The following is a 22,642-nucleotide window of genomic DNA, read 5'->3' on the forward strand; positions in this document are numbered from 1 at the left end:
GACATCCTCTTCCCTGTTCCTTGCACCTGAATGTCCATTGCCAATTTGTTGGCCAGATCAAGAATGACTTCAGTGAGGCTTTTTTTTGGTGTCCCTTGAGTAAGGCTAGTCTCTCCCCTCTGTTATCCCCAGCCTGGTCCCTAGAACATACTTCTCTTACTGTAGATAAAGTACTGCGTTGTAATTAATCATTTACACTTCTAATGCCCCACTAGACTAAGTGACCAAGGGCCAAATCCACATCTCATTTACCCAAAGATTCTTGCACCTGGCACAGTACTTAGCACAAGGATGTGCACAATACAGGTTGGGCAAAGTATTGACTGAGCAATGATCTATCTACACTGCTGTCTATTAAGAGAATTCCAGTCTTTATGGGTTTCTTGAAAAGCAGGGTGAGAGCATACTGAACCAGATGCACAGATCACTATAGTGTACATCTCAAACTTTGGTTATTTCCGTTTTTCTACAAAATCTAAAATATGTATTTTCCTAGTATTTTTCTTTAAAGTAATTCCCTTTATTAGTTTTCACCTTGTCCTAAGAAATAACCAGAGTGTTAACTCTATTTTTTTTTTCAAATATACAAAATATTAAATTACTAAATCAAACATTGTTGGCCGGGCGCGGTGGCTCACGCCTGTAATCCCAGCACTTTGGGAGGCCGAGGCGGGCGGATCACAAGGTCAGGAGATCGAGACCACGGTGAAACCCCGTCTCTACTAAAAATACAAAAAATTAGCCGGGCGCGGTTGTGGGCGCCTGTAGTCCCAGCTACTCGGGAGGCTGAGGCAGGAGAATGGCGTGAACCCGGGAGGCGGAGCTTGCAGTGAGCCGAGATCGCGCCACTGCACTCCAGCCTGGGCGACAGAGCGAGACTCCGTCTCAAAAAAAAAAAAAAAAAAAAAAAAAAAAAAAAAAAATTGTTCATCCTCACACGACCTCCAACCTTCTGGCATATAGTAATAGAGGGGTACATGTAAGACACTTGAGGACATCCTGGATTAATAAAATTTCAAGCTGAAAAAGTCACTTGAGATTACCAAACCCAACTCTTCATAAACAGAGAAGGAAACCACAGCCCAGGAGGACCTTATTTCTTTCTCAACTCATGAAATTAGTAAGAGAATGGACAGAGAATGCAATTACACAGAGAATGGACAAGCATCCAGGGCCTCAAGTTCCCGTGTTAGTGCTTTTGCTTTGACAACTGGGACAAATATAAGCAAGAGACAAAAGCTTTCACACCTGTAACATACAGCAAATATGTTCGAGATATTTTAAAAGATACTCTTTTATAAAAACACTGGAAGAAAATAAAAAAGGCTCTGGTGGACTAATAGATATATGATTCCTTCTCTTTCCTAGTCTCCTAATAACTTACAATGTGTTCATAATACCCTTTATACTGAAAAGAAAAACACACATACACACACACACATACACACACACATCCCCCCATCCCATGTGATGGGTAACTTAATGTGTTAACTTGCTTAAGTTATGGTGTCTAGTTGTTTGATCAAGTGTGTCTAGATGTCACTCTAAAGGTATTTGTTAACATCTACAACCAATTGACTTTAAAGCAGATTACCCTTTAGGATATGGGTGGGTCTCACCCAATCAGTTGAAGGCCTTAAAAGCAAAAACAAGTTTCCCAAAGAAGGAATTCTGCCTCAAGAATGCGACATAGAAATCTTGCCTCAGTTTCCAGACAGCATGCCTGTCCTATGAATTTCAGACATGTCAGCCACATGAGCCAATTCTTTAAATTAGTCTTTCAATAGAAAGACAGATTTTATTTTATTTATTTTTTATTATACTTTAAGTTCTAGGGTACATGTGCACAACGTGCAGGTTTGTTACATATGTATACATGTGCCATGTTGGTGTGCTGCACCCATTAACTCATCATTTACATTAGGTATATCTCCTAATGTTATCCCTCCCCCCTCCCCCCAGCCCACAACAGGCCCCTGTGTGTGATGTTCCCCTTCCTGTGTCCAAGTGATCTCACTGTTCAATTCCCACCTATGAGTGAGAACATGCAGTGTTTGGTTTTCTGTTCTTGCGATAGTTTGCTGAGAATGATGGTTTCCATCTGCATCCATATCCCTAGAAAGGACGTGCACTCATCCTTGTTTATGGCTGCATAGTATTCCATGGTGTATATGTGCCAGATTTTCTTAATCCAGAGAAAGACAGATTTAGATTTGGATCTCTAACTGCTCTGTTTCTCTGGAGAACCCTGAGTAATATGCCATATTTTTCCATGTTTGTGCATTTGGGAGAAAGGCATTTACACCTAAAGATGACCAGTTAGGGGTTTGGAAAGAAAATTAAGGAAAATAATAATTCAACAACCACAAAAGGGTTAATATTCATCTGTTACTGGTTAGCAGAGCAAATGTGAGAATAAAAGTAAGCCACATACAGCATACCTCTTCAAATCAATTAATTATAAGTTAGTTTTTACAAAAACCTTTTCAGGGAACATACTGAAGAATTCCTTTCCTGATGTTGTTTTTCTTTACACTTGATTTCCATTCTTTGTTTTCTTTAAATCGCTAATAAAACAACTAAAACACTCCTACCCAAGTTTCACAGTTTTCTGATGGTTTTTTCTCTCTTTTTGAGTGGGTGCCAGTAAAAAAGATACTGAATTCATTTCTCTAAAACAACAGTATTCATCCTCTTCATCTCCCCTACAAATGAAGCCAGCAGGATTTCTCCTAGTGCAATACTTTGTGTTACTGATATGCAACAACAGGCTTATCTTCCTCCACACTATCCCAGGGACACTACGTACAAAGCCTTTTATTAATGAATCAAAGAAGCCAATGAATTCTATAGCCCATAGTGACAACCAAATCAATATTTAAAAAATATTCACATCATAAAATTTAAATGAGAGGTCTCTTCCACTCTGCAAATCAGCACATTATAAATCTCCATGTTTCTATTAAATAATCTATAGCGCCAATGAATTGCAGACCAGCTCCTGCCTCTGTTGTATGTTTATCCTTACACTTCCTGAACAGAGAAACAAACCATCAGAAAGTATTTATTATACTGTAGGCAACCCAACCACAACCAGTGAAGCCCCTTTCCAATTGCAATGTAAAATTGGGTAATGGTTACAATTGGATCCTTGAGGAGTGTGTCAATTGGCACTTAGTAAAGTGAATTTTAAGGCACGATTACCAGTTCTTGGTATTTGGTGCTTTCCAGTGACTATCCTAGTTGTTAGTGATGTTCTATTAAACTGGCTTAGAAAAAAGAAGACGAATAAGTCACATCCTGAGAATGGGGAACTGGAGAATGCCAGAGCAAAATACTTATGGACAGAGCACTGGACACAAGGTCTGGAATTTGTATTTGGATCCTCACTCTTATGCCTCCCCTGTATTCTCATCTTTAAAATGTTAAGGAACAGAAATTTATCAAGCAGTGACCTTAATAAACAAGTGTCAAAGATTTAAATGGAAAACAATCCCACTTAGAGTATGATTCTTCAGTATTCTCAATAATCTAACGTTCATCCTTTCAAATTCTAGAACTGAAAATGCCACCCCTATACTCTCAGCATGGTCTTCTAGAATTGCTAATATGGCCGCGATGTATTGAACAAAGGGTGGCATTATTCATAACTCATGTGACAGAACAGGTCAGGACTCTCTTGTATATACCACTTATGAATCACAGTATTTTAGACATTTTGACCTACCTTTTCCAACTGGCAAATGACATGTTTATATAAGCCCTTTTGGCTATCACCAATGAGTAATTTGGGGGCTCCAAGATTCTTTGAATTGCAATTGTCAATATAATTTATATGTTATTTTCAGAATCTAATAAGTGTGAAGGTACTGATAGCCAGAGATGACAAAGCCACACAGAGTTTATGCTCAAGAAACTCACAATCTGGTGATAGAAATAGACATGGGGGCCGGGTATAGTGGCTCATGCCTGTAATCCCAGCACTTTCGGAGGCTGAGGCGGACGAATCACGAATTCAGTAGTTCAAGACCAGCCTGCCCAGCATGGTGAAACCCCGTCTCTACTAAAGATACAAAAAACTAGCTGAGTGTGGTGGTGGTGCCTGTAATCCCAGCTACTTGGGAGGCTGAAGCAGGAGAATCACTTGAGCCTGGGAGGCAGAGGTTGCAGTGAGCCACGATCACGCCACTGCACTCCAGCCTAGGCGACAGGGCAAGACTCCATCTCAAAAAATAAAAATAAAAATAAAAAAGAAAGAAAGAACTAGACATGGGTCTAGCTACTCATGATATAAGGGCCATAGCAGAGAAACAAGCAAAGAGCGAGGGAATGATACCGCTTGGCTCTAAGTCCCCACTCAATCTCATCTCAAATTGTAATACCCATAATCCCTACATGTCAAGGGAAGGACAGGGTGGGAGATGATTAGATCATGGGGGCATTTTCCCCCATGCTGTTCTAGTGACAGTGAGTTCTCAAGAGACCCATGGTTTATAAGGTAGTTGTCCCTGCTCTTGCTTGTTCTCTCTCTCCTGCTGCCATGTAAGACGTGCTTCTTCCCCTCCTACCATGATTGTAAGTTTCCTGAGGCCTTCACAGCCATGCAGAACTGTGAGTTAATTAAACGTCTTTTCTTTATAAATTACTCAGTCTCAGGTAGTACCTTTATAGCTGTGTGAGAACAAACTAATACAGGAGACATTTAGGAAGGTTCATTTTGATTGGGGTTGCAATAGATCAGAGAAGCTTTCACAAAGAAAAAGAGCATCTGAAATGAGTCTTTAAGGATGATCTCAACTACAGTAGGTAGGGAAGGGCAGAAAGTATATCTGAGTCCAAAGACAGATTGTGACCTGAGTTCTAGTGGCGCACAGACTTTTTCATGTAGCTAATATGTATATTTGCATCTTTGTGGTTTCATTCAAATTTGCCAAATTTTGAGATTATACCTAATGAAATTCAAGATCTTTTAAAAACAGAAATAAAACATTTCAAACACAAGGACCTTTGTAAAGCCTGTGCTCTCCATATTACCCTGCCTCTAGAAATAAAATCCTAATATTGTTGTTTATAAATTCTAGCATGTTCCTGTAACTTCTATTTTCTACCTTTTTAAGCTTGGCATAAATATCATGTTTCTTATATTATTCTACAACTAGACTGTCAAAATAGGTTGAGACCAACCTATTTTGAGTCAGATAACTCTAGTTCAATAATTTTAACTAATATTTAGTATTCTTGCATGAATAAAATAATTCACTTATCTGGTCTTCTACTCATGAAAATTTCATTTATTTTTTACTTTTTTGCCATTACAAATAATTCTCCAATTAACATCTCTATAAATATCTTCTTTCCCATATCAAAAAGCATCTCTATGCAAGTGGAATCTCTAGGTTATGGCATATTTATCTTTAGTTTTGTCACCTGAAATTTATTGCCTTGTATGCACAAGAAGACTGCATATTTTTTAGTTGTTAGTCCAGGGTTTTAACTTTGCCCAATAAATCAAGATTCTTTATTTTCTATTCATATTTTCTATATGTGGTCTACCTAGGTCTCAAATATTAAGGAAGTTAAAACTTTCTTCTATGATTATAAATTTGTCAATTTTTCCATTCAATTTATTTATACATTTTGAGGTTATTAGGTGCATGGAACTTTAGAACTGTTACATCTTACCAGTAAGATATAACATATTGATAACATCTATTCTTATATATTATCAAGGATGCACTGCTAGACCACATACAATCTTTGGGGTCTGAGACAGTGACACTGAGCTAAGATTTTTGTTTTTGTTTTTGTTTTTGAGATGGAGTCTCACTCTGTCACCCAGGCTGGAGTGCAATGGTGTGATCCCGGCTCACTGCAAGCTCCGCCTCCCAGGTTTATGTCATTTTCCTGTCTCAGCCTCCTGAGTAGCTGGGACTACAGGTGCGTGCCACCACGCCCAGCTAATTTTTGGTATTTTTAGTACAGAGAGGGTTTCACCATGTTGGCCAGGATGGTCTCGATCTCCCGACCTCGTGATCTGCCTGCCTGGGCCTCCCAAAGTGCTGAGATTACAGGTGTGAGCCACCACACCCGGCCGACACTGAGCTAAGACTTAATGAAGAAGGGGATCAAGCTTGAGGCCCAAGTGCTAGCAAGCTCATGCTGTTCATTGTTCAACCAGGCTTATCAGGAATAGAAATTCTGACTCATATCTGCCTGACTCAACACTTTACATTTTAGTTGGGTCTCAATTCAGGGGGAGAAAAAATGAGATATATTTAATGATTCCCTAATATCCCAAAAGGATCCCCACCAGAGTGGATTTTGGTTCTGGCATCTGTCCCAAGGCTATCACTAGCACAACACAAATTTAGGAATTAATTATTCAGCTTATAGCTCCTGGAGTACATAGGAAGACAGGTGCACGAACTCAAGTTTTTCCAGGAAGACCTTTTTTTCTCCCCCACCTAGAACCCATATTAAGACAGATAAATTTCCTTTTGCTTTCCTGTACTCAAGGGCATTCTCTTGAGACCATTCTTTCCCATAGAATACAGTCCTCTGAGAGTTCCTATTTTATGCAGGGATGGCAGTTCCAACTGTCCCACCTCCAACCGCAAATGAGTATTAACACCTAATATCAGCCCTCTGATATTAGGGCTCCACAGGGGCAGTCCTACATACCTACCTCTCTGATTTGCAGTTTCCCTTTTGTTTTAAGCATCTGTTGATTTGTTTTACTTCCCTACAAGGCTCATCACACACTTATTAGGATTTTTATTTTATCTAGCATTTCTTGAGATTGTAGTGGGAGGGCTTTTCGCTTATCTATTGTGCAATTCTGCCAGAACTAGAGGTGGAGACACATGTGACATGCACTTGGAACAGCACCTGGTCTCTGATAACTGCTACAAGTGTTTGCTGTAATTAAAAACATTCTCTCCTCTTCTCTTCTTTGGGTAGAAGTTAGGTGACATGCATAGAAAGTCTAGTGTGTTACACTCACTGAATGGTTATACAAAACTATGCATTTTAAAATTAAAGTATATTCCTATAGAGAAATCTAGTGGGATGCTGTAAAAATTCAATTTGAAATTGATTATGTGCCCTTTATTGAGAGGAGTGATGCCAATAAACAAAACATTTTTATTTAAAAATACACATTTAAAAATAAAGTTTCAAAAATAATGTAAAACTAAAACTATATCAGAAACTGTTAAAGAAGATTCAGAAATCTAACACTTTTTGGGAATCATTATATATATATTTATGATAAAGGGAGCAAATACATGGTGAGGCTCAGGGGAACTTAAGCCTTAAGATCCCTCATTTGCTCAGGGCTGAGAACGGGCCTTGCCAATGGATTCCAAAATTTCTAAAATTTCCAAAAATTTCAAAAGTGAGATATTTCATCCACAGTCAATTAGGATAATTGTTTATTTCAATTCCCACTTTTCTCAGTCATGCCTTCCTATTGTCAGGCAATGCTAGAGAATCCAGACATTTTGGGGACCCAGGTAAGGAAAAATTGAGGTAGAATCACATTTAGTTTGAGTTTAGTGAGATGTACTTATATAGTCTTTATCATATGATATAGTTCACTGACACCCATGTAGAGTTATTACTAGCTGTCTGAGTGTATGAATGACTTCCAAGAATACTTCTAACTACCCTTCCACCCATTTGGATTTATTAAGAGTCACGAGACAGTGGATGGAAATGTGTGTAGTGGAGGAAAAAAATCTTTGAAATGTAAGGAAGCAGGAGCTAGGCTTTGAGAGATCCTTCCCCTTTCGACATAAAAAACTGAAAGCTAAAAACCTAGTTCTCATAGATAACAAAACAAAAGAGAAATGTGGAACATACTTGACAAGAGAGCACGTACAATTATAAACATATCTTATTTTTTTATTTTATACAGAATAGTAGGAGGTAGAATGTATGATAATTCCTGTTTTAGGGCTCAAACCTATAACATTATTAAAACCAGTGAATATGTGCATGTGAGATGTCACATTAATCCAAATATCAATAATACCAAGAAATTTTAGTCAAACACAATAAAGATTGCATTATCTGTTCTTAATATAGAAAAATAATACAAACATTGTTTTAGAAAGAGACAGTTAATGAGCAAACAGTCAAAATATGAAGGCCAAAAAATTTTATAGGGGTATATCACTCAGATAATAAAAACTTATTTTTCTGTATTTTGTCAGGTCTCTTAAATGTGTATTTTTTATTATTCTAAAGTAATACTCAGAGTATACTTATTTTAATGTTTCAAATTTTGTAGGAAAATTTCCCAAACTATGTAAACTTTAAACCCCACAAAACCCTCTCCCCAGGGTGCAAAACAAAAACAGAAGAAAACAGACTAAAAAATGAACATATTTAATTATTTGGTAATGCTATTTTGACCACAATATTACAAAAATTTAAACTTTTGATAACGTATAGCAAATAAATCTATTTGGCGAAAACAAATTTTTAGGAAAATCACATCTCTATATTTTAAATTTTATCTGCATTGATCTTCTGTACAGTTAATTTAAAATAGAAATTAAAAGCATTTATAAATATCTAAAACTTTAATCTTTATCATTATCTTTGTATTTGTCCATTCTCATATTCTCATGCAACAATAAAGACATACCTGAGATTGAGTAATTTAAAAAGGAAAGAAGTTTAATTGACTCACAATTCAGCATGGCTGTGAAGGCCTCAGGAAACTTACAATCATGGTGGAAGGGTAAGCACACATGTCCTTCTTCACATGGCAGCAGCAAGGAGAAGTACAGAGGGAAGTTGGGGAAAAGTCCCTCATAAAACCACCAGATCTTGTGAGAACTCACTCACTATCACAAGAAAAGCATGGATATGACCATCCCCACGATTCAATTACCTCCCACCAGTTCCCTCCCACAACCCATGGGGATTATAGGAACTACAATTCGAGATGAGATTTGGGTGCAGACACTGCCAAACCGTATCAGTCTTAACACTGCCTTCGCCAATAAAAAAGAAGCCAAATGTTAAATTACAACTCTCAACCTGACTAGACGTAAAAGTAATTAGTGTGTTAAAGTTTATGGTTCATGGAATTATCTGATTAATAAATTTTGTTCAGAAAGCTATAAAATATAATAAATCTCTATTGAGTCCACAAATATAGAAACCAATATCCAGTAATTGAGTATAAAAGAAAAAAATTAGAAAAATAATGTTAAATAATTTAGATGTGCAGCATTTTTAAAAAGGACCTTCCCTGAGAATGACAAGATAGATGAGAAATGAGCTTCACTACTGTCTAATACAATACACATTGGATTTTCCTCCTTGATTTTTGTGTCAAAGGCTTATGAGTTCCTGAAGAAGGGATATAACTTTTCCTGTGTTGTGTTCCTTTTATTTTGCCTGTTAACATAATTGCAGCACATCCAAGTGGAAATGTTTACCAGGCAGCTGAAAGTGAAGGAGGAGGACTCAGGAGAGAAGTCAGGCCTGAAGATAAGGATCAGCTGTCACCTGGATGAAGACTGCCAAGGAGGGGACAGTAAGAAACACCAGAAGATGGCTGCTGAAAGGCTCAGAAGTCACTCTATTTGAGAAATAAAGAAAAACAAAAGAGGTCATTAAAAAAAAAAAGAGGGAAAAGTCAGAGAGATAGGCAGGAAACCAGGTTACAGCAGCACCTCATAGACGAAGGAAGGCAGCGCACTTCCAAAAACAAACACACAAAACAGGAATTGATTCACAATGTAAAACTCTGCAGAAAAGTGACAAAGAACAAGCACCAAAAAAAGGGCATGATGGTGAAAAAACATAACTCATTGTTGACTTTACAGACTACAGTTTCAGCAGTGTAGCCACAGATCAAATCACAAGCGTGCACGATACAGTAAATACTGGAAGTATATACAAATTATTCCCTGAAGATATTTATTTAGGATTAAAATGAAGGATGTTTTAAAAATTAGGATGGTGGCCAAAGGAGAAAGCACATTTCTTTTGCTCCTTTTGATGTTGTCCTTTGATGTAACTGGAGTACATTCAAATAAACCTGTCCACTGGGAGGACCCAGGAGAGAAGTCAGGCCTGGAGATAAGGAGCTTGCTGTCATCTTCATGGAGATTGCCAAGGAGGAGAATGATAGAAACATAAGAAAAAGGCTGCTGACAGTCTTATAAATCGCTATATTTAAGGAGTGAAGTGAAAAACAGAAACAAAAGGTTGCCTTTAATTGTGGCTATTTTAAAGATAGAAGACATTGTACATATGTTTAGACAACAACATTTTATAGAAAGACAAAATGCAAACCAAGAAAAGAAAAGGATATAACTGAGTCAGTCAGTCACATCCAGAGAACACACGAGATGATGAATTTAAGAGCAAGCAGCCTACTTCATAAATTTGGTGATGGGTTCACCAGTGTTAATTTTACTATCGGTCATACAAACATATGTTACATTACTGTTATATATAGATCAAATGTCACATATACTTTTTGAGTACAAAAATATGCGTGACCCTGGGAATCACTTTCGACAGCAGTCAGAGATGCCAGTTCCCTTCTCATTCCATTGTCAGCAGGAACCATCCATATCCAGAATATAAAGCTAAAGGCCTGTTCTGCCTAATCTTGCGATAGCTCTAAAGAGGACTCCAGGAGGAAGGGTGGGAAACTCTTAGAGCACTGAAAATAACTAAGCAAACACAACTTGAAATTTGTCATATTTTTCTTCCCTAAGTGAAAAAAATACTTAAGAAATAATCTACAAACAAAGCCTTTCCCTCATAAATATCCTGCTTAAAGTACTGAATCAAGTCCCAAGAAACAAAAGCCATGGTGGACTGAGAAAGAAACATTCTAGTTTCTATTCGCATCTCTATAACTCACTTTTTGCAGGCTACTGCAAGTCAACTCATTTCTTTGCCTGTCAGTATTCTCAGAAGTAAAATAAGCAGGTTGGATTAGATGATTTCACCTGTAACCGTTCCTTTTCCCTCTATTATCTGTGAGTGTTGATCAATGCACACAAGCCTCTGCTTCCTGATAAGTGACTGCAAATCTTGGGGTTCCACTGGGTGCCATCCTCAACAAAATGGCAGAGTTGGCTAGAAACAGCCATGACTCACAGAAGTGCACTAATAAGCACTGCTGTAAATAACTTCATTGTGCTAAACCCCAGATGTTGCTGATAAATATTAGCCAAGTAAGCTCAAGAGGAGAAGGGGTCATTCAAGGAGAAGCACTTGTGTCTCAGAAAGTTGATGTGTAAATGGTAAGCCATATATACCAGATTTGCATAGAGGAGGTAAAAATAGGTCGGCTTCTTCAAAACAAAATAATTGCTTAAGCAGATTAACCATCCCCCCCACCCCACTGCCACCCGCCCGCTGACTCCTCAACACACACATATACACAAATGGTGCTGGTAAAACAACATTTACCTCTAAGTCTCAAGCCCAGCAACTGAGACCAGGTACAGGTGCTGAGTACCCAGTAACACATGGTAGAAGAAAGCATGAGCCACATGAAAGTAAATGGAAGCAGTGGCTAATTGCTATCACTTACATACAACACAAAATGGGGCACTAGAGAAATGCATGCCCTAGAATGTCCTGACATCAGAACAATTGCTGGGACCCAGGAGAAAAGTTCTAAGATCTTCAAATGGCAATTTAATTTTAGCTCAGTAGTTCAGACTGAAAAGAGCACTGACAGTCTCTCTGTCTGGTAAAAAGAAAGTCATGATCAATACTGACTGGAGAGTAACAGTTAAGCATACCCATCTTTGTTGGGGTTTGCACTTGATCTGAGGTTCAGCAAGATTCCTGCCTATGAAGAGCTTACAGCCTAAGAGTACGCAGCATTGCAGTGTTTCCAGATGCCACTTGGATTAATCTAGTTAGGCTACACTTATGGGGCAGTAACAAACATCCCTTGAAACCTAGGGACACTATGAAAGTGTATTTCTTGCTTAAACAAAGGTTGCTATAAGTCAGCTTCTGAACAGCCATCCTCCATGCAGTGACTTGGTGATTGAAGCTCTTTTGACTTTGGGTTCTGCCATCTTAACATGTGGCCACCATACTCCCCAAAGAGAAAAAGGTAGTTGGAAATTGCACTGGGGTTTTTGCTGCCCCAGCCTGTAAATGCAGCATGCCACTTTCTCTCACAGGCCACTATCTAGAACTAGTCATTCCGGGAGATTGAAAAGTACAGTCTCCCAAGAATCCAGAAGGGGAGGAGAAGGGGATGTTGGTGAACTCCAGTAATAGCTATCATGACAGCGCTGGTGAAAAGCAAATATACCCTCATATTCCTACAGGAAATTAATAAGCCTTAAAGCCAAGACTGTACCAGCTCATCCCAGTAGCCCTATTCTTCCTCTTTTCCAACTGCCTACGAAATGCATTGGTCTCCTTTTACTTGATGTATAAAATGGTTAGCCATAGGTAAACCTGGTTGGGGAGCAGGATCAAAAATTAGACTGAAAAAGAAAGGCCAGGTGACCTATTTCTAGCCAAGTCCTTTCATGTTGTACCATTACCCTTCAAACTGAACAGCTGAGCCCTAAGGCCGCTCACAGTCCAATGATGACAGAGCAAAGATAATAATCATCAAAGAAGTAGCACCAGCAGGGGCAGGGAAACTGAAGGGATACCAACACCTCCTAGAGACAAGAACCAGCAGAAAACTCCTTGGTTTCTACATTCTTCATCACATGCACACATACACACACCTCATGTGACAAGTGTGACCTCTAATCTGTACATCTTTAGTTGAGATCTCTTTGGAAGCCTAGATTTACAAGTTACAGACTACTTGACATCTGTTGGATATAACTAAGAAACTACAAAATTAGCACAGTCAAAATGAAACTTGTGATTCCCCCCACCACCCTGAGGCTTCCCTTATTCTCCCTCTCTCTCTCACCAGTTTTCCCTATTTCACTGAATAATACCAACATCCAGTTAGCTGCTCAAACCAGAAACTTCTGAATGACCCTTTATTCCTCTCTTTGCCTCCATAGGTTACACCTAATCATGTCTTATTAATTCCATCTTGAAAATAGACGTCAAATTTTTCCACTTCTCTCCATTTCGACTGACACCATCCTGGCTCAAGACACCATGATCTCTCAACTGTGTAAGCTACAAAAATCCCTTCCTCATCTCCCTGTTTTGTGCTTGCTAGCTCTTAATCAGCTCTCTGCGGAGCAGCTAGAGTCTTCTCTTTCTAAGTCCCTCCTCTGTGTAAAACCTTTCATTGCTCTTCCATTGCACCAAGTATAAAATTCAGATGAAACCACATGATCTCCCCAACATCATTCTGAACCATTTGGAAACCTGCCACAACGATCTTCTTTCTTTTCTAAGTAGGCTATATTCCTACTTCAGCGTATTTATAAAGGCAGACCATGCGCCCATCTTCCCGCACAGCTGCTCCTTTTTAACATTTCGGTTTCATCTCAGAAAACACCCTTCCTCTTTCATTCCCCTGTCCTCTACTCCATCTTTATTTTCGATCTCAATTTCTCAAACCTCAGTTGGTTTCCTTCCAAATATATATTAGAATTTGCATTATAGTACTTGAGATATGGTTACCCAAATAGAACAGAAACCCCGTGAAGGTAGAACCCACTTCTGTCTTGTTCAATATAGTTATTACCAGAGAAGGGGCCTAATACACACTTTTGAATCTAGAACGGTTTGTGCATTTTCAAGGACATAAAAGCCACTCTCACTAAATAAAAAGGGGTTAAATGATATATTTTATACCACGTCAGGATCCTGCATAACACAGGTCATAAACTAAACTGCCCATAGAAGCTTAGAAAGAAACATGAGTGAAGAGCATCAGACATAGGCAGATCCAAACCAGAGCGACTGTTCAAGAGGGGCAGCTCCTTGACAATTCCAAATTTAGGCTTATCATTTAGGTATATATTTAGGCTTATCATTTCCAGATCTTTTAATTTTTCAAGAGAAGTGAGAAATCTAGAGCTTTTAAAAGAAAAATTTCTGGATTTCTCCACCGTTAAAAAATGAACTTTCAGTTTGGATGAACCAACAAAACTTGGTGGTGGATTCGAGATGGTTACAGGCAGCCAATTTGAATCCTGTGCTAAAAATATATACATGTTTTTTTTCCAAACCGCCTTGCCAAAACATTTCCTGAGGATAATGATGATAGCAAAAATAACAATAGTAAAAATCTTATATAGTGCTTACTGCATGTCAAATGCTATTCTAAGCACTTCACTTATAAACTCCAATGATCCTAATGACATCTCTCTCATGAGGTAGATATTATTATTATTCCTACTGGACAGATGAAGACACTCACTAAAGCAGAGAGAGGTAAGAAATTGACCCTGGGTAAGTGGCAGAGCAGATATCAGACCCCAGAGCCTGTGTTCTTTACTATGGTATTTGAAGATAAGTCAAAAATAATGAAATCACATTTCCTCTACAAACACCTTCTGCTTGATATAAAACGCAAGCTTTGATGTTTTCCTGTCATCCATGTGTTCTAGTTCTGACCTGTTAACTAACAATCTCTAAGGTGTTACTATCACCCAGGCACGTGTAGGGTTAATCCTTCCTCATCTATTCAGTACAACATGAGAAAAGGCTGCTATCAGATTCTTCCCATCTCTCAAAATAGATAAGCTACACAATACACAATACACAAGATAGATATGTGAATATCTACTACCTAAACTGAAGAATTATCTAAGGGACAAAGAGGCACTGAAGTTCAGCTTTAGTTATGGTATTTAGCCAAAAATCTGCTATTAGGATTCGGCTTCAGCCTTGGTTTTTGGCAGGCCAAGTAGCCAGATGCCATTTCAACTATATCTGTGGCAACCCTGAACTTGTGTGCAATTAATTATCATTTGATCATATCTAACTATTGTAATATTATCAATAACAAATAGCAGTGCCCTTTGGTTTTACTGTTGCTTTATGAAAATTCCCTTTCTAATAAATGTAGATATTGTAGGTGTGATTTAAACAGCAAAATCCTTCCAGTTTTTTTATATCTTAAAACCCTACCAGCCAGTTGAAGACTAAATGTATCCTAATTATTATAAGAATTCATTCAAACAAATAGTTGAGTCCTTCCATGTATTAGATATGGCGGTCAGTGTCAAAGACGTGTCACTAAACATGGGGTCCTGCCTCACAGAGTTCATACTCCAGTGGATGATAACCTAAAATAATGATAAACATAAATTACATATGATTTTAGAAAGTGGTGTGTTAGTGGGCTAAAGAAATTACAGGACAGAGTCAGGGGTCAGGGGCCTTGGAAGAGAGGATACTATTGTAGTAGAACTGACCATTTCAGTCTCACTAAGGAGGTGATACTAGAGCGAATATTTGAAGGAAATGAAGGGGTGCACCTTGTGTATCCCAAGGAAAGAAGATTCAAGGCAGAGGCAACAGCCAGTATAAAGGCTTGGAGGTGGGAAGGTACCTGGTTTGAACTGGGAGCAGCATGAGCATAGAAGAGCCTAGTAGCACACGACAGGAGGGACTTGCCAGGGCACAGATCATGCAGGACGTGGTAGGGCATTAAGAACTTTGGCTTTAATTTGAGGAAAACAGGATGTGATTAGAGGATTATGAGCAGAAGAGGGACATGATCTGACTCACACATTAACAAGATCATTCCGGTTGCTGAATTGAGGGTCATGTTTTACAATGAATATCGTGAAAACATCACTTAAGAAGCAAACCCTCAAGTGAGAAAAGCAAAATTAAGCCTGATTTTGAGAATTTAAAAAAATCATCTTGCACAACCCAAAGCTTTAGTTTATGGGACTGTTTCAATGAAATAGCATCATGACCACCAGCAAGATGGCAAGTCCAGGAGTTAAAGACTTTAGTCAGTTATTATTGGAGAGGAGGAAAGCTTATTGACTTCGGGGGAATATCACCATTAACACTACTACAGTAATGCCAGAGCTTGAAGAAAGCATATTTTGCTCCTTCACTGACCTCAGTTGAAAAAGAGCATATTTTCAGTATCATAAATATGCAATAGAACAACCACAGGAGCTGACAGCTGAGAAATTAATACCACTGCTCTACAATGCCAGTTTTAAAAAATTCTGCTTGGTTTAAGTTTAATTAAGTTGTAGTAAATAGGTATTCTTATTAATATTTCAGATTTATTCTTGTATACTAAGACATTCGTTTTATGATGGTGATATTCAACTTCAGTCAATAGTAATTTAACACTCAGCCATTTGGCATTTGGCCGAAATACAAATTTGGTGCAGGTTCAGCAACCTTAATCTAAAAATCCAAAATCAAAACGCTTTAAAACCCAAAACTTTGAGCAATGACATGATGCCATAAGTAGAAAATTCCACTCTTGACCTCATATTATAGGTCAGTCAAAATACAGTCAAAAATTTGTTTCATGCACAAAACTATTTAAAATATTATGTAAAATTGCCTTCAGGCTATATATATATAAGATGTATATGAAACATAAATGAATTTCATGCTTAGACTTGGATCCCATCTCCAAGATATCTCATTTGGATGAGATATTGAACTTGGAATATACAAATACTCCAAAATCTTAAGAAAATCCAAAATCCAAAACATGTCTCATCCCAAGCATTTCGGATACAGGATGCTTAATCTGTACACATTAGACAAAATGTGTGTGCTTCCTAAAATAGATAGGTTGAAGCCCTAACCCCCAATAGGGTGGTGTTTGAAAGTAGGGCCTTTAAGAGGTAATCAGGGTTTTAGATGATGTCAATGAGGGTGGGGGGCCCCATGATGAGAATGGCATCCATACAGAGGAGAAAGAGACACCTGAGCTCGCTCACTCTCTGCCATATGAGAACACAGTGAGAAGGTGATCTCTGCAAGACAGAAAGAGCATCCTCATTGGAACCGACTCAGCTGGCACCTTGATCTTGGATTTCCCAGTCTTCAAAACTGTGAGAAATAAATGTCTGTTGTTTAAGCTACCAAGTCTCCAGTAATTTGTTACAGCAGCTGAGGCTGACTAATACAGCATATATCTAAGAGTATGTGTGATATCAACATTTGAAAACGATTTCTAATCCATACAGCCTTGGAAGTAATATTTCAGGTTTTACTTGGCACCTGGTAATCCAATTTTTCAGTTTAAGTCAGGAGTTCCTAATCACTTAAAAATAAAGAGAAGAAGCTGTTTTCCATTTCCTTCAAGTTTGGGCCAGATCAGGGAGATGAGGTAGAAATCACGGGAGCCAGCTGATGCTTACACCAGGGACCCTGAATAGAGCTGCAGAGAAGGGTGAAAGAGCCACACCATCTGAAATCTTGGCCAATCTTGGCCAATGCTAGAGGGTAGCAGAAGTCATAGGGCCTTATTCAGGCAATTGGAGACTTTTTTAAACTTTTAAGTTCAGGGATACATGTACAGGTTTGTTATATAGGTAAACTTGTATCAGGGGGTTTATTGTACAGATTATTTTGTCACCCAGGTATTAAGCCTAGTACCTATTAGTTATCTTTCCCAATCCTCTACCTCCTCCCATCCTCCATACTCTCACAGGGCCCCGTATGTGTTGTTCCCTTCTATGTGTCCATGTGTTCTCATGATTCAGCTCCCACTTACAAGTGAGAACATGCTATATTTGGTTTTCTGTTCCTGTGTTAATTTGCTAAGGATAATAGCCTCCAGCTCCATCCTTGTCCCTGCAGATGACATGATCTCATCCTTTTATATGGCTGCATAGTATTCCATGGGGATATATACCACATTTTATCCAGTCTACCACTGATGGGAATTTAGGTTACTTCCATAACCTTGCTGTTGTGAATAGTGCTGCAATGAACATATGTTTATCTTTATAATAGAATGATTTCTAGTCCTCTGGGTATATTATACCCAGTTATGAGATTCCCAGGTCATATGGTTTGGCTGTGTCCCCACCCAAATCTCATCCTGAATTTCCACATGTTGTGGGAGGGGCCCAGTGGGAGGTAATTGAATCATAGGGGCAAGTCTTTCCCATGCTGTTCTTGTGACAGTGAATAAGTCTCACGAGATCTGATGGTTACAAAAAGAGGAATTCTCCTGCACAAGCTCTCTTTGCCTGCTGCCATTCATGTAAGACATGACTTGTTCCTCCTTGCCTTCCACCATTATCGTGAGGCTTCCCCAGCCATGTGGAAGTGTAAGTCCTATTAAGCCTCTTTCTTTTATAAATTCCACAGTCTCAGGTATGTCTTAATCAGCAACATACAATAATACAGTAAATTGTACTGTATAAATACAATAAATTGTATTGGATAAATACAATACAATAAATTGGTACTAGGAGTGATACAATAAATTGGTAGTAGGAGTGGGGCACTACTGAAAAGATACCCAAATTTGTGGAAGCGGCTTTAGAACTGGGTAACAGGCAGAGGTTAGAACAGGTTGGAGGGCTCAGAAGAAGGCAGGAAAATGTGGGAAAGTTTGGAACTCCCTAGAGACTTGTTGAATGGCTTTGACAAAAATGATGATAGTGATCAATAAAGTCATCAAAAAATTTGCAGCCTGACAATGTGATATAAAGAAAAATCCCATTTTCTGGGAAGAAATTCAAGCTGGCTGCAGAAATTTGCATAAATGACAAGGAAAGAAATTTTAATCCCCAAGACAATGGGGAAAATGTCTCCAAGGCATGTCAGAGAGCTTCACAGCAGCCCCTCCCATCACAAGCCTGGTGGTGTAAGAGGAAAAAATGGCTTTGTGGGCCAGCCCCAGGGTTCCCATGCTGTGTGCAGCTTAGGGACTTGGTGCCCTGCATCCCAGCTGCTCTAGCCATAGCTGAAAGGAGCCAACACAGAGCTTGGGCCGTCACTTCAGAGGGTGAAAGTCTCAAGGTTTGGCAGCTTCCATTTGGTTTTGAGCCTGCCAATACACAAGAGTCAAGAATTGGGGTCTGACGACCTCCACCTAGATTCCAGAAGATGTATGGAAATGCCTGGATGTCCAGGCAGAAGTTTGCTGTAGGGGCAGGGTCCTCATGGAGAACGTCTGCTAGGATAGTGAGAAAGCAAAATGTGGGGTCAGAGCCCTAGCACAGAGTCTCTACTGGAGCACTGCCTAGTGGAGCTGTGAGAAGACGGCCACCATCCTCAAGACCCCAGAATGGTAGATCCACTGATAGCTTGCACCATGGGCCTGGAAAAGCCGCAGACACCCAATGCCAGTCCATGAAAGCAGCCAGGAGGGAGGCTGTACCCTACAAACCCACAGGGGTGGAGCTGCCCAAGACCATGGGAACCCACCTCTTGCATCAGTGTGACCTGGATGTGAGACATGGAGTCAAAGGAGAGCGTTTTGGAACTTTAAGATTTGACTGCCCTGCTGGATTTTGGACTTGCATGGGGCCTGCAGCCTCTTTGTTTTGGCCAATTTCTCCCATTTGGAATGGCTGCATTTACCCAGTGCCTGTCCCCCCACTGTATGTAGGAAGTAACTAACCTGCTTTTGATTTTACAGACTCCATAGGTGGAAGAGACTTGCCTTGTCTCTAATGAGACTTTGGACTGTGGACTTTTGAGTTAACGCTGGGATGAGTTAAGACTTTGCGGAACTGTTGGGAAGGCATGATTGGTTTTGAAATGTGAGGACATGAGATTTGGAAGGGGCCAGGGGCAGGATGATATGATTTGGCTGTGTCCTCACCCAATCTCATCTTGAATTCCCATGTGTTGCAGGAGGGACACAGTGGGAGGAAACTGAATCATGGGGGCAAATCTTTCCCATGCTGTTCTCATGATAGAGAATAAGTCTCATGAGACCTGATGGTATTAAAAAAAAGGAGTTCCCCTGTACAAGCTCTCTCTCTTTGCCTGCTGGCAAACATGTAAGGCGTGCCTTGCTCCTCTTTGCCTTCCACCACGATTGGACTTACACTTCCACGTGGCTAGGGAAGTCTCACAATTAAACCTTTCTTTTGTAAATTGTGCAGTCTCAGGAAGGTCTTTATCAGCAGCCTGAAAACAGACCAATACACCAGGTGGTATGGTTTGGCTATGCCCCACCCAAAATCTCATCTTGAATTGTAATCCCCATAATCCCCACATGTTGTGGGAGGAAACTGGTGGGAGGTAATTGAGTCATGGGGGCTGTTTCCCCCATGCTCTTCTCGTGATAATGAGTCGGTTCTCACAAGATCTGATGGTTTTATAAGCAGCTAGCATTTCCCCTTCTGGCATTCATTCTCTCTCCTGCTGCCCTGTGAAGAGGTACCTTCGCCATGACTGTAAGTTTCCTGAATCCTCCCCAGCCAAGCAGAACTGTCGGTCAATTAAACCTCTTTTTTTTTTTTTTTTTGAGATAGAATTTCACAATTGTTGCCCAGTCTGGAATATAATGGTATGTTCCTGGCTCATCTCAAGCTCTGCCTCCTTGGTTCAAGTGATTCTCCTGCCTCAGCTTCCTGAGTAGCTGGCACTACAGGCACCTGCCGCCACGCCAGGCTAATTTTTTGTATTTTTAGTAGAGACGGGGTTTCACCATGTTGGCCATGCTGGTCTCGAACTCCTGACCTCAAGTGATCTACCCATGTTGGCCTCCCAAAGTGCTGGGATTACAGGCGTGAGCCACTGCACCCAGCCTAAACCTCTTTTCTTTATAAACTACCCAGTCTTGGGTATTTTCTTATTGCAATGTGAGAACAGACCAACACACTGGGTCAAATGGTATTTGTTTTTTGGTCTTTGAGGAATCACCATAATGTCTTCCACAGTGAATCTAAGTGAAGTTTAGAATGACTGCCACAGACTATAATAAGGAATTTTCTTGGTCTCAGTGACAACCTAGAGTGAACTTTTGAAGGGTGAAAGGTAATGGAATGGCTTTGGAAGTATCCCTTGTCCATTGTGTGGATAATATGCCACTTGTACCAACCCAGAAAAGCATTCCCTTGATATCATCAACCACTATAGAACTCAATAAGACATCCTCTGCTCACTTGTGGAGGAGCTAAAGATAATGAAATAACTATGAGGCAACAGACGTAAACCCAGAGGCAAGGAGCTTCTGTATCATATGAACTGACTTATTCATTCATTTATCAAAAATGTAATCTTTTTATTATGTGCTGGACACAGTAGTAGGCATTGATATTGCAGCAGTGAACAAGGCAGACAAGATCATTGCTCTCAAATAGTTTAAATTCTGTGGAGAGACAGAAAACAAACAAGATTATTTCAGACCAGAAAAAGTTAAATGCAGGACATCAAACCAAGTGATGTCAGAGAATGTGACTGGGGACTCATTTAGTTAGGGTGGTCTGGAAAGACCTCTTGGAGAAGCACATTTGAGCTAGGACCTAAATGACAAGGAACTAGCTGAACAATGATCAAGGGGAGAACATTATAGGCAGAAGGGATGGCAAGTACCAATAATCTCCAAAGATAATCACTTTAGTAATTTAGTAGTTTGGGTAGATAAACTCAAATGAATCTGGTGGGCTCTGATACACTCGCCTGAATACTGCCCTCCTTTTACATTTCAGATGGCATATCCTGTACTCTTCGTCCACTAGACAAATACTATTAACTAAGTGGCTCCAAGCACTTGTTATTTCCTATAGATTTGTCAGCACGAAAGAGGGAAAAGCACTGTTCATGTGTTGGAGGAACTGTGTTTTAGGTAGACTGTGTCACTGCTGGCCTCAAGATCTTTGTGAAGTCATTCAGTCTCATCTGAGTCTCATCTCCCTAACCTGTAAAATAAATTAGATGGTCAAATGCTCTCTAGGTTTTCTTCTTTGTTCATCATACAATGAACCTATGGCTTAAATGTATCCTATTAATTGTCATACTTTTCAGAGCTTAACATGTTAGTAATAAAAGCTTACCTCTTCAGATATAAGTTTACTGTAGTTTCATTTGAGCCCTGTCCAAGAACTCAATGTACATGTACTGGGGTCCTGAAACTCACATAGCATGAAGTCATATTTGCTTGTCTCTTGTTCTGACTCACATGAGAATTCTTAAGAAAGTACATGCTCATTATGTTTCGCATGCATTGTGTCCTTTCCTATCATGGGTGACATTATATTGGGTTGGCAGCTTCGTTTGGAGACATTTTTGCTCCTTGAGCCAAGAAATACAGATAGCCAAGAATTAGATCATTCTATCCCTAAATTGCAACAGACCTTCTCAAAGGCAGCTAAGCAATGTAATTTGATCAAGGTTAAGTACAGTCAACCCTTCATCTTTTAACCTAAGTCTAAGTTCTTTTTGCTCTCTGTTTTAATCCCAGATCAATGGTTCCTGCTTACTGTTACAAATGTCCACAAGTTGCCCTTCAGTCAACTCTCATTTATCTGCCTGTGGCTTATCCAAAGCACCCAGCTTTCTCCTCCTCCTGCCTCCAGCACCAAGTTCCAGGCCAGCTCCTTTAACTCTGTGCCAAAGAAATACAAACTAAATCTAATATTAGCCTAATGAGAAAAGGCTATCTCCTGCCAAAGATTCACATAATGCATCCCAAAGCCAACTGCAAGCAATTATTCACTGTTTTAGATGTTGGCATTGCTTCTCCCTTATATAATACAGCAATCGAGATTTGCTGTTTTCTCCCTGAGGAGTAATGAATACATGCAGC

General features: G+C 39.5%; 1 protein-coding gene across 22 annotated transcripts in view; it reads right to left on the reverse strand.

Moving 5' to 3' along the window:
* The window catches only part of SAMD12 (sterile alpha motif domain containing 12), a 471,810-nt gene that overhangs the window by 401,970 nt on the left and 47,198 nt on the right, over positions 1-22,642 (reverse strand). The window contains exon 4 of one of the 22 annotated variants that reach the window (XM_073999338.1): positions 5,419-21,205. The exons of the other annotated variants lie outside the window; for them this stretch is intronic. Within the exon in view, the coding sequence (XP_073855439.1) occupies positions 21,122-21,205 (84 nt within the window). The 3' untranslated portion in view covers positions 5,419-21,121. Of the gene's footprint in view, positions 1-5,418; positions 21,206-22,642 lie in introns of those variants that run through there. 22 annotated transcript variants of the gene reach the window in all.

This window comes from Macaca fascicularis, chromosome 8, assembly GCF_037993035.2.
Source record: "Macaca fascicularis isolate 582-1 chromosome 8, T2T-MFA8v1.1".
NCBI lineage: Eukaryota > Metazoa > Chordata > Mammalia > Primates > Cercopithecidae > Macaca > Macaca fascicularis.